Genomic DNA, 19,024 nt, shown 5'->3' on the forward strand with positions numbered 1-19,024 from the left:
CTCTACATGTCCGTAGGGAATAGTAAAACGTTGTGTCGTCAGAGGCTGAGAGCAGCGGCGGTACATCGGTGTTCTGGCTTTGTTTCCGAGCGCCGCTCTGCTGTTCAGCCCTCGTGCCTTTTTAAAGAGCACTTCAGTGGGCGAGGGACGGAACAGAGGTGGAGGAGGAAGGAATTAGGAGCGGTTAGCAGAGAGAGGGAGAGCGTACGGCTGGTCGATGAATCACACAGGATCAGGCGGCTACGTCACCACACACCCTGTCAGCTCTGGAGCGCTTTCATTCGATGAAATGCGATGGTGACAAATGCCTGAGTCACAGGAAGAGCAAGAGTGAAAGAGGAGAGGTGTGTGTGTGTGTGTGTGTGTGTGTGTGTGTGTGTGGAGGGTGTGGTGGTGAGCAGCACTGACCGCATTTCCCCAAGCAGCGAGGTGAAATAAGGACTCGCTATTTTCCTTTAACCAGCAGATGGCAGCATTTGTACAGCAATGTATAAAGAAAAACCGTTCTCTATCCGTATCTACACATTACATATGTACCTTACCTATATAAATATACGTTACAGAAGAGGTTAGTTGTCTTCAAAGAGCAACTCCGACAGCTTACACACTCCCTCAGGATGCATTTGTATTCCCACCCTTTACGGTTCTTACTTGTTGATACAAGATGGGATTTCGGTCCTCCTGGTAATCCTATAATAGTCAATTGTGTTTGTATAGCGCTTTTAACACAACAGGAAATTAACAATCACTAAGCAGCTTTACAGAAATCCCTAACAAGCATGCCTTAGTTGACACTGGCAAGAAAAGCCTTCCTGAGGTGACCTTGAGAGGAACCATGCTTAAAAGGGAACCTTCTGTGGGACAGCGGATGCTATAGTGGTGTTACAGTGTACAGGTGTAAATCAATCAATCAGTCAAACTCGAAAGTAGTCCAGCCAAGGACTGAGTCTTCAGCCTCAAGCAGTTGTAGGTTTTGCTCAAGAGCCTAGCTGTTGTGAGACAGTCTTTCAGTCTCGCTTTTGCCAACCTCCCTTGAGAACTCCTCCTCATATGTCTTTCTCTCTCTCTCTCTCTCTCTCTCTCTCTCTCTCTCTGTGTAGGTAGTGGGCAGTATGGACGCACATCCCAGTCGATACTGTGCCACGGTTCGGGTGCAGAGGCCACGGCAGGAGATCATCGAAGATCTCTCCTACATGGTGCGCGAGCTCCTCATCCAGTTCTACAAGTCCACCCGCTTCAAGCCCACCCGGATCATCTTCTACAGGGACGGCGTTCCTGAAGGGCAGCTACCACAGGTCAGCTCTGAGATCAACACGGACATATCGTGCGTCCTTCACAGTTCATCAGGCTTTGTTGTCTGTAGTAGAAAGAACAGATAGAAGAAGCAAAAAAAAAAATAAGAGAAGAGAAGGCAATGCTTTACAGTAAGTTTCCCTTAACTAATATTATTTATTGCACTAATAAGTCATAAAATAATAATAACGTAGTGAGTAAACATGTAGTAATTGGTTGTTGTTGTGTTGTTTTTTTTTTTTTTCTTCAATAAATACACTTGCATTTGTGAAAACGTTCTCCATCCATGACGAGATAAAATGCTCCATTAATAAATATCGGCACCCAGCATTTAAACTCTATTAACCACCACAAATATTAATGAAGACATTAGCTCATATTGGTTGTTATGATTAAATATTGATTAATGTAGGCATTCAGTAGAAATACATCAATTCTGGCATATTAATCCGTGCGAAACCGTGAGCGAATGCGGTAAATGATATGATCTAAAGGGCGACCTAGTATAAAGTGTTTCCAAAAGGATTGCAGTTTTATTTACACTACACTTGATGATTGTATATTATTACAGCAAGGGTCTGGGTAAAAATAGCACCAGCAGCACCCAGCTGTTGTCGCAGGCCGCCATTCTGGTTCAGTGATTTTACAATCTTGTGACGATACGCAGAAACGTCTATTCCCTCAAACCGCTTGTTCTGAAAATGACTGTATATCTGATTTAGGGTTTGACAGCATTCCAGGTCTGGTATTATCTAACACATTTCCACTACCAGTATTAACTGTATTAAGAGTATTCCAAGTATTCTCCAAGAATACTCACGCATTAGGTCACACCGCATTAGGTCACACCGCATTAGGTCACACCGTATTACATCACACCGTATTACGTCACACCGCATTAGGTCACACCGCATTAGGTCACACCACATTAGGTTACACCGCATTACGTCACACCGTATTAGGTCACACCGTATTAGGTCACACCGTATTAGGTCACACCGCATTAGGTTACACCATATTAGGTTACACCGCATTACGTCACACCGTATTAGGTTACACCGCATTAGGTCACACCGTATTAGGTCACACCGTATTACGTCACACCGCATTAGGTTACACCATATTAGGTTACACCGCATTACGTCACACCGTATTAGGTTACACCATATTAGGTTACACCGCATTACGTCACACCGTATTACGTCACACCACATTAGGTTACACCATATTAGGTTACACCGCATTACGTCACACCGTATTAGGTCACACCGCATTAGGTCACACCGCATTACGTCACACTGCATTACGTCACACCGTATTACGTCACACCACATTAGGTTACACCGCATTAGGTTACACTGCATTGTCCGGTTCACTTACAGCACTACGGATTCTCACAATGCTTAGGTGTGTAAGACATTCGAGGTGCGCTTGTGTACATCCATCTGACTTTTATCCGCTTTCTGCTGAGTGTCAACAGGCTCTTGTTGAAGTTCAGTGCAATTACAGTCGTAACAGAATTATTATAATGCAATCACAGCGTTTGTAGACGAGATGCACCCAACAGCTTTCTCTCCGTCTGATCGCTTTGTTGTTTTAACATACTAAAAGTTTTCATTTTCTGTATCAGTCCCTCCAGGATTTCGTGATATCACGATCGTAGAAATATTCGGAGGAGATTGCAATTTTTCCAAAATTACTGCAGGTTTTCCACAGATTTGGGCCAAGACGCGTCATGTGACGTCATCACGACACGGGTTCGGCCAAAGCCCTCTTCCTGTAAATAATGGATTAGCAAATGTCTACCGTAACAACACTAAAAAATGGACGTATTAACTTACACCATATTCATTGCTTTATTGTGTAAGAAGATAAAAACTGGATTGGGGTGGGGTCGGGGGTGGGGGGTGTGTTTGAGTAATGTTTTGCTTTGACGGGATTGGAGATGAGCAGAGCCGGTCGTTTCGGGAACAGTGTTTTAGGAATGACGAGCGAGTGAGATCATGGAGATGATGAGGCAGCATGAGTCACGGCCGTTCTATGTCCTACAGATTCTGCACTACGAGCTACTGGCCATCCGGGACGCCTGCATCAAGCTGGAGAAGGATTACCAGCCCGGCATCACCTACATCGTGGTGCAGAAGCGCCACCACACCCGGCTGTTCTGCGCCGACAAGTCCGAGAGGGTGAGTTCCCGAATCGAATCGGCGCCGAGAGCAATGGGCCGAGACCTCAAACAAAAACAAAGTCACACTCGGTGGGGAGAAGAAGAAAAAAAAACACGTACATGCTTCGTTTGGTTTTGGGAAACAGCCGAGTCAACAGCAGAGAACACAGTTTTCAGCTTAAACCTTAAAATGATTTGAAAAATATGTTGTTCTTTTTTTTTTTTTCCTGCCAGATTGGGAAAAGTGGCAACATTCCAGCAGGAACCACAGTCGACACCAGCATCACACACCCCTTCGAGTTTGATTTCTACCTGTGCAGTCATGCAGGAATTCAGGTGAATAAAACCACGCATGGCACCAAAAACGGGAAAGCATTTCAGTAGAAACGTTTAAAAAAAAAAAACAACGTTCTAAGTTTTCTAAACAATTTGTTGTCTGTGCTTCAGGGCACCAGCCGGCCGTCACATTACTACGTGCTGTGGGACGACAATCGCTTCACTGCTGACGAGCTCCAGATTCTCACCTACCAGCTGTGCCATACGTACGTGCGCTGCACGCGCTCCGTCTCCATCCCCGCACCTGCCTACTACGCCCGGCTCGTGGCCTTCCGCGCACGCTACCACCTGGTGGACAAAGAGCACGACAGGTGAGTCCTCAAGCCTCTGGTGCAACCTACAGAGACGTTTATTGTTCGTCAGCGATCGGATGATGATGCAATTGGACCTCCTGCTGTAATCATGAAGAATGTCTTTTGCTCATCCCAGGACTCTTATATACAGCACTTTTATCAGAATGTCATAATGCACATCCTTTCAATTTTCGACGTCGACCGATTAATCGGCACTGATTGCTGGAACTGTCGGTTTATCGGCAAACATCCGCACCAGTTGCGTCCGCTGTCGGTATACGGTGCGAGAGCGGCCTCTAGAGGAGAAATAAAAACGATCGCTGGCAAATTTTGTCGTGTTATTCGAAGTGTTTTTGATTCATTTTGGACGTCTCTATTGTTATTTGTTATTTGGAGTGTTACTTTTTGGTACAGGTTGGATGCTATAGTGCACCCTCTCACAATGGCGTTTCTTCCGTCTCTTTGTCTGTAGCGGCGAGGGAAGCCACGTCTCGGGTCAGAGTAACGGCCGGGACCCCCAGGCTCTGGCTAAAGCCGTGCAGATTCACCACGACACCCTGAGGACCATGTACTTCGCCTGAGAGCCTCAGGCGTGATGATGAAGAGCCTCGTCACCTCCCTGCGCTCGAGCCAGTACACACTACAGATCCCACGCACCTCAACAGAACTAACACAGCATCGTGGCCTCATCTGGCAGGCCTGAGCCTCGTTTACCTTGTTTATTTGTTGTTGTTTTTTTGTTTTTTTTAAAGTGTATTGTTGTTTACTACCTTCACACCGTGTATGTATGTATGTATGTATGTATGTATGTATGTTCGTATGCAATATGGAGGAGAAGCAATGGCACAACCCATCCGAAGATCTGACTTCCATTAGGACGCTTCGTCTCGCATCAGTGTTCAGCGGGGAAAACAAGCGTCGACACCTTTTCGTGTGGTTTTAATTCTTGTTCTACAGACACTTTTTTTTTATTTTTTATTATTGTGTTTTTATTTTCGAACAGCCTTGAATGAAAGATTTTAGCACTTAGAGTTAGCTTTTAGACACCGTGAGCTAGGCGGTTACGTCTTTGTCTCTGTACTCCGGACCGTAGCACGCCGTGGATGCTGGAGACGCATCGTTGTGCCCAGCGCTCTCGAGTGTAGCCGATCTTATTTAGACATGCCTCCGTAGTCAGGGGCAGCACTAGCGTAACAATAGTTAGAGTGCGTTTATATGGAAGTCCAAAGGGGTCATACATTGTTTTTTTTTTTTTTGGTTTGTTTTATTTTGTTTTTTTCCTCTGTCTCTTGTTCTTCCTTAGATGTTTTTTTTCACTCGATCATCTAGGCAGCTTAAGCTCCACTGTATGCCGCATAGATAAGGCTAGGTATAAGGCTAAAGTGGTAGATATAGAGTTAAAGGAGTAGTTCGCAATTTCCTCCAGAGCCCAAATGTAGTCGATTGGCCGAAACATATTTGATGTCTGAGGTTCGCTTGCTTTTTTTAGTTTCGCACTGATGCTCTGAGGCTAATGTAGCTAAAACAAATAAGGAAAGCTAATAGCCTCCGGTTTAGCATTGTGTAAACTGAATGTCTAGATCCCAAATGGACAAAAGGACATCACAGATTCGAAACAAAACAATAAGGAGGCGTGGTTTAAAGTTTAAAGGTGGGGGTAGAATTGATACCCTTATAGGTCCAGCACAAAACTGAAGAAGCAAGCTTCTAAACGTGTCTTGGCCGATTTGAATATATTTGGGCTAAAGGGGAAATTGGGTACGTTTTTATTTTTGGACGTGCTGGGTTACACGTTCAAATGTTTTCCCCGTGTCCATGTGGATTTCCTTCTGGTTCTCCAGTTGATTTGGATACTTTTAATTGCCCCTTGGTCTGTGATAGACCGGTGTAGCATCCCGTTCGACATCTTGGTATTACAAATCAGAGAAAAAAAAAAAAACCCACATGGCCTCTATGGACTTCCATACATTTAAGATAAGTTACTTCTATGTGCGCAACACAGAAACCAGCATTCTGAACCAGCCAAATGTGATGCCATCCATTCAAAGGGGCACTTATCTTTTGGAAACGTGCATCTGTTTCAGACAGACTGCGTCTGTATGTGAGGAAACCGACCGTGCAGCATTCCGACACTGCAGATAAATAACAGAGACGCAAGATCACACACAAATCTTTCCTTCCTATTCCACAAGAGCCTTCCAGCATCTCTAAACTGGTCTGTACACAAAGCAATACACACAGCCGTGGTGAGCGCTCTCTGCTCACGCTGCACATTCCACACTGCGAGAAGGACGTGACACACTTCCCCTCCCGCCTTCTCTCGTTCTCACACTAACTCAAAGGACACAGGAACATGTTTTTTTTTGTATCAACCATGTAGCTACCCACCACCTTCTCCTACGTAGAAATGCGAAAGCTCTGCCATCAGGTCAGGTCATGCACAACCCACCCGTCTTCTCCGACATCCCACACACACACACACACACACACACACAGCCTTATGATTACAAAGCCCAAGTCGCATCCTCCCACGTAGCAGCCATGACACACACACACACACACACACACACATATACTTACATATCTGCCTGGATTTCTACCTGATGTGTACCATGTACACAGGAATTGATGTTACGGAAGGTTTTTTTTTTGTTTTTTTTTTTACCCATCCATGTCATTGTGGTTTTATGTATTGCATGTTTAAATTGTGACCGAATCCTCAGTAACCATGCTCCCTTCATTTCTATGCCGTAAATTGTTCTTATTAATTGTAACTGCACTTGTTGCCCCTTGGTTGCCACCAAGGGGTCACTGTAAGGGGGGGGGGGGAGTGGGGGGTGAATTCACTTTCACTTGTTTTAGCCTCAAAAGCACCTCAAAACAAAATGTAACATCACACACACATGGTCCATTGAAATTTCAAAGGGATCTTGGTATGTAACGGTTGAATAGGTTTACTTTTTTAAATGAGTATTATGTTTCAGCCAACATCAACTCGAAATGTATTTATAACTTGAAATGGCCTCTGATGGTTGGGCCTATGGAATTGTGAGAGCTCTGATCCGATCCGATCCGATCCAGCAGTTTTATATCATGATGCAGTACTTAACTCACAAGTCAAAGGAGCCTCAAGTAGGGGGAAAAGCCCCTTAGACCCAAAGAGAAGGAACTGGAGATCTAACTTGACTCAGCCTCACTGTAAAAGCAATACAAAGCCACTGCAAAAGAAACAGCCCTTATCTGAGCACTTCCCAATAGGCTGATTTGGAAGTACACGTGAACAAAGTTATTTTGGCTCTGTATGTAATAGTGTTGGGGAGGGTTATTTTTTAAAAGGAAATAAAAGTTGTTTTTTATGAAATTACAATGTGTCTTGTAAATATCAGCCAATAACTGAGTTTAGAATTGTCTCCAGAGGTGTGTTTGACATCACAAAGGATGTCAGTAATGAAGCAGGATCTCATCAAGCTTCTGTTGGTAATTTATGCGAAATATAAGACCAATCTGTGTGTCCTCTATTCAACTCCCAGTAGAACTGTATCAGCAAGGACCCAGGACCTGCTGGAGAGATTATATTTCAACAGTTGGCATGGGAACATCTGGGGATCCCTCAGGAGGAGCTGAAATCTGTAGCTGGGCTGTTTTTCTCAATTTAACAATCTGGGAAAAACTTGGAGTAGGGCTGCTGGTCTTCTGAAGGGAAAGGAGACAGGTGAGGTGGTTCAGGGCAGGGGTAGCTCAGTGATAAAGGCATCGGGCTACTGGTCAGAAGGATGTGAATCGTGGCGTCTCAATTGTAAAGCCAAATGAGCTAAATGTAAATAGTTACGAGGATGCCCACTGGAGGGAGATCCCGGGGAAGACCCTGCTGGAAAGGTTATACACTATATTGTATATTACTATAACAGCAAAGAGGGCATTAAATCTGGAATGGGGATGTTCCAAAAGCACATATGGGTCAGGTGTCCACATACTTTTGGCCTTATAGTGTACTCAGTCGGTTTGGGATCGTCTGGCGATTCCACTCTAGTAGCTGAAATCTGTGGCAGGGGACATGGAAGCCTTGGCTGACCACCTCAGCTAGACTGTCTGGGCCTCAGAGTCCTCAGAGACCCCAGGGAAGACCCAGGACCGGTTGGGGAGATTATATATAACAATTGGCTTGGAAATCTCACAGGAATCCCCTGGGATAGGCTCCAAGGTCCCTGAGATCCTGCATAGTAATGGGTAAGCAGTAGACGGATGGATGGATGGATGGTAGTGTTTTGGTTTGCTGATCATGCCAATGGTTTGATGGATATGATTTCACCATTCTGGAAGATTGTAGTGAGCAAGATTGTAGTCAGGTCTTTCTTGAAGCACTAATAAACACACTATAAATGATAATATTTCTCATAATATAACTGTCTATGACAAAAAGACGTACATTTACTTAAATTACTTGGGGGGGAAAAAAACCCTGAACAACTGAAGAGGGGAAAAAAGTTTATTTCCTCTGACGTATGTTTCTCTTCATTTTGCTACACCCTCCCCCTCTCCCCCCCATAACCGCTCGTCTGCTGTCGACCAATGAACGCTCACCTCTCAGGGGTTCCTATGTCGTCACTAGATTACTGACCAATAAGCTCGCGGGTTTTAGAGGCTCTCGCGCGTGGACGTTAGACTGTCGACCAATCAGCGTCCAGCTGTCAAACGTTGCTGCGTCGGTCGTCATAGATTAACGCTCTCACCATATTTAGCCAGTCAGAGCCCCCGAGGAGGCGAGCGAGTCGGTGCTTGAAAACCGGCCTGGAAAAGCAACAAAAACGGTTTCTGGACTTGACATCTTGACACCGCTTAACGACGAGATAAAGTGTCGGGAAAAAACAACAACCTGAGACATTTTAACAGCTATTTGGTTTGTTGAGAACAGCCGTGTTTCGGATGGGAATTTCGGCTAAGCGAGCTGGCTCGCTGGCTAGCTAAGTTAGCATGGCACCAAGCTAGCTAAACTTTTAGCTACTTCGCGAGCGCAGACGCGAGTCATTCTTGTCACGAACAAATTTATTTTATTTTTTTTTTGGAATAAATAAAAAATGTTTCCCTCTCTTTGTTGTTCTGGGTAGTTGAGCCAAATTTTCTGGACGTTAGACTATCCTCCGACAAGCTACCGTGTACAGTTAGCTAGCTCCGTCGTTCTGTCAGGGCAAGCGGTGAAGAGTGACCGAGCGTCCGTGGTCGAGTCGCGGGGAGACGGAAGAGCCCCTGACGCCCGGGGCGGCCCCTCTCGCCCCGCGAGTAACGCCATTTCTAACCGCATTTCTGGACGAGAACCTTTACAGATAGCACATTTGGGTTGTACCTGGGATTTTCCTTGGATTTTTCTCTCGGGAAACCGGAGTTTTCTTCTTCTGTGAGCCGGGGAAGGAACCGGACAGAGAGCCTCATGAATGGAAATCGGAACTTCAGGTAAATATAAATATCTGAGGCTGTCTTTAACTTATACACTCTGAAATAAAGTCTTTTTCTTCTCGCAACCATGCTACCATAACTAGTATACCTTTTAAAAATATTTTAAGGTGCATAGTTGGACTTTAAAATGACTCCTAACATGAGATAAAATAAAATAAAAACCTTTCAGAGTATTATGGACAGTGATACCATAGTATATCTATTTTAAAAAAATTACATTTGGACATATTTTCATTTTCTTCTTATGCTTATAGTTTTTATAGTTCTAAATAAATGATATATCAGTACTGTGAAAATGATACACATTTTCTGATTACTCATCCTGTACTAGTTTTGTGTTTGTCCAATTAAAAGTGTTCTCAGTATAAGCCCCGCCCACGGACGTACTACCTGGTGCTTTTCCAGCTATTCCCTTTTCTAACGGTCGCTCGTTCAATTGATTCATTTGAAAGAATTTGCAAGTTGGGGGTTGTATGACTTTTTTTTTTTTCTGTCAGTGGTGTTTTCCCAACTTCAAGCTGCTGGATTTTTGTCTATACACTTGTCAGGGCTTCTCCATCTGTAAGAGAGAGTATTATTTTATACCAAGATTCGTCTTGGTTCACAGTCGGTGTAAACTCCGAAAAGACGCCACGGCGTCTCATCTCGCCGTTTACGATGTCGCGAAGGTGGTGGTGTGAAATCTTCTGCCGTCGGAGACAGCACAACGCTCTCGTTAATCTCTTCTCTGTTCTCTCCACGTTTAAGCTAGATCACTTAACTATAGTCAAGTTTAGACTTCACGAAAGGGAGGTGTAGTGTATGTTAGCTGTTTTAGCAAACCTGTGAACCACTTAACCACACCGTCACCGACTTCCTATTTTAAAAGGAAGTTCGTCAGCATACCGATGTAGCTTTACTAGACTAAATACTAAAGGGAGTGAAGATTGAACCACTCGAGCGACAGGTAAAGGAGAGTGTGGTTTTTTTTTTTTCTTTTCTTTTCTTGTAGTCGTCTTCTCATCAGCTCCGTAGCAAGTCCTTCCTGAGCTTTAAACAGTGTGTAAGTCCAAGGAAGCGGGTTAATGTACCGGTTCTCCGGTCCTCGTTGATCCCTTGCTAGTCCGTGTCGTTAAGGATCGTTATGGATCTCAGAACCGGATTAAAATGTTCTGCTATGGAGCACATTTTCATCTAATTACGTTTTCCTGCTCCCATCAGCATCATGATGAGTTATGAAGGTCATTGATTCCTCTTCTGTAATTGCTTCATCTTGCTTATGGGTGCGAGGTGGGAATAAACCCTGATGGTTCAAAAGTATTACATGTTGTTCTTTAGTTGATAAACGTTTTTTTTTTTACTCATGGTCAAATTGAAATTAATAATTTTTGTAGCGGTGATGGTAACTCTGCTTCGTGTCGGATCACGCTACACTCCTCTGTAATCGATTATTTTTCTATAACGCCGTGCTCTCGAGCATCATGATGAGTTTGTTAATAGGAAGATTAAGGTTTTTTGTTTTTTTTTAAGGATGCGGTTGCTCTGAGGATGATCAGCGTGACCGTGGAGATCATATACCCTGTCTTGTAATGCTCACGGTGGACAGGTGGGTCTGCCCTGGCAGTTGTTGGGAAACCCCACTGGAGAGCGAACATGACTAATATTCATCAGAAATGAAAGCAGGGGGATTCCTGTCGAATCGCCTTAACCAACGCCGTCCTCGCTGTGTAGATGAAACACCTCTGTTGCTCAGTCGTAGCAGAACCAGGGCCGAATTTCACCTTAGTCAACGCTGACTCTTCTCTTATCTTCGTTAACCTTCAGTGAGCGATCCCGCATCCAACCCCTAACCTATTAAGTTTGACATCACCGTCGCGTCGCGCCCACGGATTAAAGAAAAGTGCGACCGGCCCACGCATCGCTGATTCCTCAGTACGATTAGCAGGCTGTCTGTGGGCTACGTGATGATTTATAAAGGAAACAGCTTTTGCACGCTTTGAAGTCATTTTGTTTTTTTATTATTCACAGACTAATATATTAAAGACGTCTGAATGTTCTATTAACAACGAAGTCCACCCTGAAACCTAAACGTGTTTATGTTGAAATGTTTCCGATGTGTTTATTGATCATGGGGCTGACGTGTCGATTTACGACATGTGGCTGGATTTGCGTTATTCCTCAGCGAGGTCACGTTGCTTGTCTCGGTTACAGTGAGATTTAATTGGAGAGAAAAAAAATTAAAGGTGCATTGGGCAAAAGTGATCAAGATTAGGATAGGATTTTATTTATTTATTTATTTATTTATTTTTCCACTTTTCCATGAGCAGGATGGGGTTTTTTTGGTTTTTTTTTTTGCTCGCTGGAGATTTATCCGGCTGTGCAGAGCGCTTACCGATTTCACGCCGATGACTCGGCTAGATAGCGATCTATAAGGTGGCGAGAACTTTAAAACGAAAGTTGAAGCTCTGGAAGGTGATCTTTTTGAGCGGAGTGTAGAGACGAGGAGCCGAGAGATAGAAGAGAGAGCTGGACGGACTGACGGACTGAAGCGCCACTGCGTCGCTCTCGTTACGTAGAGACGAAGCGAGGGCTAAATCCCGCTGCACCACGGTCAGCTGCTAGTCCAACAGCATTGTGGGTAACGTAGGAAACATTTTAAAATGGTGCGATCTGATTTCGATATTAAAGGGGGGCGGAGTCAACTTAAATACTGAATGAATCTTAAAGGCTGTGAATAATTGCAGTTATTCGTTTCGAGCGCGCGGTGCATCATTGTTTAGTGCTGGTGCGCAGCTGAACGTTAGGTGCTTTTAATATCCGTGAAGTAGGCTTGGGGGGAAAACATCGGATAAAATCTTTCACCTGTAGAAGAAGGACGTGGAACTGTGGACCTGCAAATACGCATGATGATGTACATTGTCACAATGCTGATATCATAGCTGACTGAAAGACTACACACACACACACACACACACACACACACACACACACACACGCACACAGAGTATGGTTAGTGAATCCGGTTGCTCAGTGTACGTTGGGAGTGGTGGTTAACGGTGCGTAAGGTGCCAGGTGTTTCCCGTCACTGAGTGTGTAGTGCAGGAGAGAGAGGGACGTTCCAGCTGTGTTACTTCATAAGGACAGTTTAACTGGTGTAGTGTGTGTGTGTGTGTGTGTGCAACGGATCTCCTGCATCTCCACGCTCACACACACTCAGTCCTGTGCAGCTCTTTTTGTCTCTTCCTGCCTGCCCACTTCTCGTGTGTGTGTGTGTGTGTGTGTGAGAGAGAGAGAGAGAGAGACATTTGATGTTTATGTTGAAGTGGTGTGAAGAAAAATTTTAAGTGGATTTCACGTCTCATTCTATCTCTCTCTCTCTCTCTCTCATGCTCCCCCTCTCTCTCACCCCCCCTTGCATTCCATAAGCAGGCAGTATAGAGCTGATGGTTTCTAGGGAGTGTGTACGCAGTTGCGCTTTCTTTGACGGCGTCATCTCCATGTTGAACTTCATGTCCGTCCTCAGTATAACACTGGACGTGGTGATCTCGCTCAGTCTCGGAGCTCAGGACCCTCTGGAGTCGACTGTTGGCCTGGGAAATGTTTCAGGCTCAGTGGCAAACAGATCTTACCGTGTGTGTGTGTGTGTGTGTGTGTGTGTGTGTGTGTGTGTGTCTGGAGAGAGTGAGAGAGGGGCCTCTCTACAGAGGCAACATGGAGTCAATGGACAGTTTAGAGAGGCGCTTTGTGCTCAGGAGACCGACACTAAGAGGAAAAGAGCCTGAAGGCTGACATTAGCACAAGTTTGTTGATTTTAGGTGATCAAGGTTTTTGTTTTTTTTTTTCCCCCTCCCTTCTTACTCCTCATTTCATCTTCATGCCTTTCTGATTCCCTTCCATGACCAGTAGTAGTGCACATTTTATATATTTTCTCTCTCTCTCTCTCTTTCTCTCTCTCTCTCTCTCTCAGCTGTAGTATCGTGATATGTCTATAACAGAGAGGCTCATTCACCGTCCCTGGCCCAGAATGGAGCTCATTCATATGGTCAAGCGCAGGGACACGCACCACTTTTTCTCAGCGCCGTCTGACGTGCCAAACGTCGTTGCGCCGAACCCTCACCTCACGTTCATCGTGCCAGTCAGACTGAATGCAAATAATCAAAAAAAAATTTATTTTGCAAAAATTCGAACCCTGCGAACTCTGAATGCATGACGCGATTAGAAAACACGAAGAGCGCTCTTCTTTCTGGAGGAAAACAAAAAAAAACACATTTATTTTCACTATGAACTCTCATACTCTTTAATAGTGCGATTAAGATGACGCTAATTAACCACAAGAGTTGGCCGATATATCGATTATAATATCGGTATTGCGATAAACGATCATGCGATACTTTTCTGAGATATCATGGTTATGATGATGTATTTTTGAAGTGTTTTTAATCATAAATTACAAGTTAAGTTTTATCGAATGGATGCCATTGATTTGATGTAATATATATTATATCCATCCATCATGTATACAACAGTGGTAACGTCTGCTTTTCCAGAACGGACCTGGAGCATCGGCCGCTCGTCTCTGAGAGTGTGAATGAAAGCTGGATTATTGTGTTACGACTCTAATCATGTTGTTCGGTCTGTTGCATTGTGTGTTATATTGTGGAGCTCATATGGGCCTCTAGTGTGGAGGAGAAGAAAAGAGAAGTCTCGGCTTCGTTTCGTTCTCTGAAAGTCGTTAAAGATTCAGCGTTGTGTTTGTAAAACATTGTTTTGTGGGTGTTGTGGGCAACAGGAAGTTGAAATTAGGCATTTTTTTTTTTTTTTTTGTAGAAACGCGTGGGACTCTGAGCTCCACAGAGGCACGGTGATTGACGCGCTCTTGTATTTTTTTCTAGAGATCTTTTTCTCCTCCTCTTTTGTGGCCCTGATTCTCGAGGCTGCTTTTTCGTGGAAGATCTGATGACGCCATTCTCCGGCAACTCTTTTGTGTGTGTGCGCGTGCGTGAATGAAAATGAGAATGAGGTGGTAGTGAGTAGGTGAGCGTGGGAGAACAAGCTTCACCTCAGGATTAAAGGCAGTGGAGTGGTGTGTATACCAGTGTGTGTGTGTGTGTGTGTGTGTGTGTGTGTGTGTGTGTGTGTGTGTGTGAGTGAGTGTGTTTCTGAGAGTTTATCTGATGACTCATGAGCGGAGCACTGAGTTTACGTGGTCGGGCGAATGGAAGATAAAAAGGACCATGGCAACCTCCGCCACCTTTCCCCCTCGTTCGTTTCGCGTCACGGTGTCGAAACATCACGCTGTTTATATTTAATATATGAGTGGGGAAAAAAAAAAGTCACTTTTGTTTACAGACTAGAGCGGACAGAGATGTCCGAGGAGCAATGTATTACTAATATAGTATTTTATCCTCCGTTATGATCAGGACAGATCATGAATTCATTAACTAGCCAGTATTACCCTGCGAGTGGAAGCTCTAAAGTGCTCCCCGGTTCTGTTTAATCGAATAATACATTAACGAGAGTCTGTTAATAAAGTGCATTTTAATACAGGTTATACCAGGGGTGAGGCTGAATTCTCGAATGGTCAGAAGATATGAATTCTCATACAACAGCATGACTTCATGATGACATGAACGATAGGTTCGTATTCGTGCACTCGTTCTAATAGGTTATTGTTTCTATAGTAACCGCTCATACACAGGGACTTTCAGAGTGGACGTGCCGCATGAGCTAAAATTTTTTTTTTTTTTTTTTTAGAAACACATTTTGTTTAGCAAAGTAAACCGTCATCTTCAATGTGGTAAAAATCGTTGATTTTTTTTTTTTGGTTTTTTTTTTTTTTTTAAATATATATAATCTCCTTAAAAGTCCTTAAAGCGCGTCATCTCGTAGAAGCAAAATATAAATAAAATTGTACCCAAAATATAGGATAACTAAAAATAAAAAATTCCATTCACCAAATGAAAACAATTCATGCATATGCAGAAAAGGCAATAACCGTGTTTACAGGAGGAGAGACGCAGACAAATCACCCAATAGAGCGGTGACACAGGGATGATGTCATACCAGAACCCGGAAGTTAGCATCACGCCGGTTCCCTCAACAAAAACCCAACAGGATTTTCACATAGGCTTTTGGATTATTGCAAAAAAAATAAGCTCCGTGATCAACAAAAGTTTACAACACTAACACGTTTTGTCCATCAAGATAACTTTCACAAATGAACTTTTATGAAGTTTGAAGCCTAAATACAATCCTCAGAAACAAACCGCTAACAATATGTTATAAACGAAATACACCACGGTCGCTCGACTGCAGCGTCACCATCATGGAGCTTCTGATAACTTTCCCAAACTTGATTTAAAACGTTTTCCATTATACAGATTTACTCTTACGTTTATTTTTTTTTGGGGACTTGTGCACAGAACACCTGAACCAGTTTATCTGAAAAGACTTATCATGTTCGGAGTGAGGACGTTTAATGTCCACGACAACATCTGTAGTCTGATTTCGCAACGCACTTCCGAGTTTTTTTAGGGACTTTCTACATGTGCATTTGTTATGATTTCTGACCGGTCTCTGCCCCCGTATCGTCATTGGTTGTTCCCTTATGTGTCATCATTAGTCTCAGCTGTTTTGTCACCACCCTTAATTACGTTTGTCACTTAAACCACTCGTGTCTCATCGTTCCGACGTGAAGTATTGCGTAAGTATTCCGTGTCCCAAGCATTTGTTCATAGTTTCACGTCTCATAGTTTTGATCTTATTCTCGGCCTCGTCGTTTGATCCTTGTTTAGTCTTGTTTATGCCCGTTTGCCGATCGCCTGACCTTTGGCCTGTTTTTGACCACGCTATTGTCTCACGTTTTGGATTTGTCTGCCTCTCTTCAATAAAGCTCTTATCTGCACCTGCATCCGTCCTAAACCCTCATTACGCGCCAGTTAGCAACCGCCTTTTTCAATACATGTAAAAGCTGCTGCTTCTTTTTTTTAAAAATTGAGTGGGGTTTTACTGCTGTCTTTTATGTAGTAGAATAAAGCGTGAAAAATATTTTGAGCTTGTGTTCACCACAGACGTTATTTCAGGCTTTTAACCAAAATCCGAATAAAAAAATAAATAAATAAATAAAAAACCCATTGATTTGGGACGATGGAACTGAAGGGAGAAAATCCTAACTCGTTTCCGGGTTTTGGTGTACAAAATGACGTCATCCCCATGCCGCTCTGGTGATCGGCTGTAAGTTTAGGAAGCGCTTGATTTAATATGCAGCGGAGTTTCCTATGAGGGAAGGACGAACTTTAAACGCCAGTATCGCAGTTGATTTGTGTTCATGTAATCGTGGGCAGTCAAAATCATAATCGAGATCAATATTCAATTAATTACGCAGCCCTAGCTTTACGATTTCTCAGTAAAATGAGCGAGAAAGAGATTGAGTGAGAGAGAGAGAGAGTGAGAGAGAGCTGTGGTATAAGAGGAATGACGCACTCCAGACCATGCAGTTATATGAAATTAATGCACTGGCTTGTGATTGGAGTGGGTTATTCTCATATAACCGCACTGTCTGGAGCGTGCTATTCTTTATCTAATTTGGATTTATGATTGTCACCCTCTTCTAACAAAGTTTCTAGTGTAGACATCGTGTTTGGGCTTTCAACAACAACAGCAACAAAAAAATCAAGTCATTGGCCAATGTTTTGGATCTGTTCTGTCCTCGCAACAAAGGTAGTCTTCAAGTCTGGCTCGAATCTTTATATCTTCTCGACTTGTTTTAGTAAGCAGTGGTGTTACACGAAGGCTTTCGCTGCACTTTATTTTGCTCGGTTTTACGTCTTCGCGCACGCCTGCTGAAATAACGATCGTTTTGATAATCAGTTGATCTATGGATATATCAATCTATTACACCAACTCTTGTTTCGCGAAATAGTTAGACAACTATTACAATATTGGAAAAAGGTTATCTCAGCAAATCTTTCGTTAGTGAGCATTCCATTCTGTGTCTGCCTCTGAATAGTGTGTGTGTGTGTGTGTGTGTGTGTGTGTGTGTGTGTGTGTGTGTGTGGCCTGCTTGAAGCATTCTGATCATTTCCATCACAATTGGTCTGGAAACTCAGACTCTTTCTGTGGTAAGACAGACGGGATCTGCAGCGTGACCCGTGTCTGCAGGAGACGACCCGCTCCAGCTCTGGATTTGGAATTAAGCTGAGATCAGGAATAATGACGGGTAAAAGCACAAAACCCCTCGTGTGATCAGCGAGCCATTTTTAACTCGACACTTCTAGTAACCATGGAGCGACGTGTGCTTTGGAAATATGTTCCGATTTATGTTGGTACGGTTTACGTCGCCTACATACCTTCTTAAAAGTAGTGCGATCCTGCAAGTCGATTAACGTGGCCATTATTATTCCATGTAAAGCCTCACGTATATACAGTCATGTGAAAAAATAAGTACATGTATTATGTCAGTTGTTCCATTTGATTGTGTATCACCATTATTAATAGGCACTGTTTCAAATAGAATCACATGTTTGCTTTATCCAAAAAAAACAACCCAACCATTTCTGTAGGGTGTACTTATTTTTTCACACGACTGTATCTATATTCACCTATACCACAATGATTATTTTATATAAATAAATTCGGGGTATAATAATGTTGTCTTGTACCACAGCGTGGTGGAATGCTGGAATCTGATTGGTCAGAAGGTGTGCCTTATTTTAGTGAGCTTTTTCAGAATTAGTGTAAAAGGACTAGATGGAAAACCCCATGTAGATCATCCTTGTTTGTCCCCCACCCCAATTCAAGACTTGAGTAGTAGCTTGGGGACGTTGGACTTGTTTAGGGCATGAGGTTGAAATGACTCAATTTAGAGAAAGTGATTTGACTGCAGCTCTCAATGAATATGAATATGCTAATTAGTTATATTACATAGGTCTGTATGTCAAAACAAAACCAGATTAAAAAACCCCCCCAAAACTTCTTATTTATTTCATTGGGATTTTAAAATAATATCATCATTAAGGTTGTCATAACAAAGTCGAAGCAAGTGTGTTTTAAAACTTGAGTGTGTCGGGACAATATTCTGAAGAATTAACCAAATTTTCTGTTTAAAATGCGTCAGGAAATTGTATTTAAAAAGTACTTATTAAAATTTATTCTTCGGGTGCGTCTCAATCCGCTCCCTAGGGCGTGAATTAGTATATAGTGTACAAGTTCGGACATTGGTAAAGACCCTCGCTCGCTACACGTTGGGACGCTGATGAATCGATTTCTGGCGACATGACTACGTAGTTGCGTTGTAAAACATCACCACTGGCATTAATCAACAACAGGCAGGACCGATATCTTTCTGACGTGGATTTTTTTTAAATTTTTTTTTTTATAATAATCGTTAAAAACTTAAAAGATGTTCGACTCCAGCAAATCGTATATGGAACAGCAAATAAAGTTCACGTAAGCAATCATATGAGAGCTACGGCAACGATAACGAGCCCCCTACGTTTGTAGAGGA

At 43.2% G+C, this 19,024-nt stretch overlaps 2 protein-coding genes across 3 annotated transcripts in view; both read left to right on the top strand.

Annotated features, from left to right (window-relative positions):
• The window catches only part of ago1 (argonaute RISC component 1), a 29,927-nt gene extending 20,752 nt beyond the window's left edge, over positions 1-9,175 (top strand). The window contains exons 15-19 of the mRNA XM_053611828.1: positions 1,101-1,295; positions 3,345-3,479; positions 3,695-3,796; positions 3,908-4,107; positions 4,562-9,175. Coding sequence (XP_053467803.1) covers positions 1,101-1,295; positions 3,345-3,479; positions 3,695-3,796; positions 3,908-4,107; positions 4,562-4,670 — 741 coding nt within the window. The 3' untranslated portion in view covers positions 4,671-9,175. The remainder of the gene's footprint in view (positions 1-1,100; positions 1,296-3,344; positions 3,480-3,694; positions 3,797-3,907; positions 4,108-4,561) is intronic.
• The window catches only part of LOC128599835 (protein argonaute-3), a 42,557-nt gene continuing 32,352 nt past the window's right edge, over positions 8,820-19,024 (top strand). Inside the window, exon 1 of one of the 2 annotated variants that reach the window (XM_053611826.1) lies at positions 8,820-9,537. In XM_053611826.1, the coding sequence (XP_053467801.1) occupies positions 9,519-9,537 (19 nt within the window). In that variant the 5' untranslated portion in view covers positions 8,820-9,518. The remainder of the gene's footprint in view (positions 9,538-19,024) is intronic. The other variant, XM_053611827.1, reaches the window with a different exon arrangement.

This window comes from Ictalurus furcatus, chromosome 23, assembly GCF_023375685.1.
Source record: "Ictalurus furcatus strain D&B chromosome 23, Billie_1.0, whole genome shotgun sequence".
Classification (NCBI taxonomy): domain Eukaryota; kingdom Metazoa; phylum Chordata; class Actinopteri; order Siluriformes; family Ictaluridae; genus Ictalurus; species Ictalurus furcatus.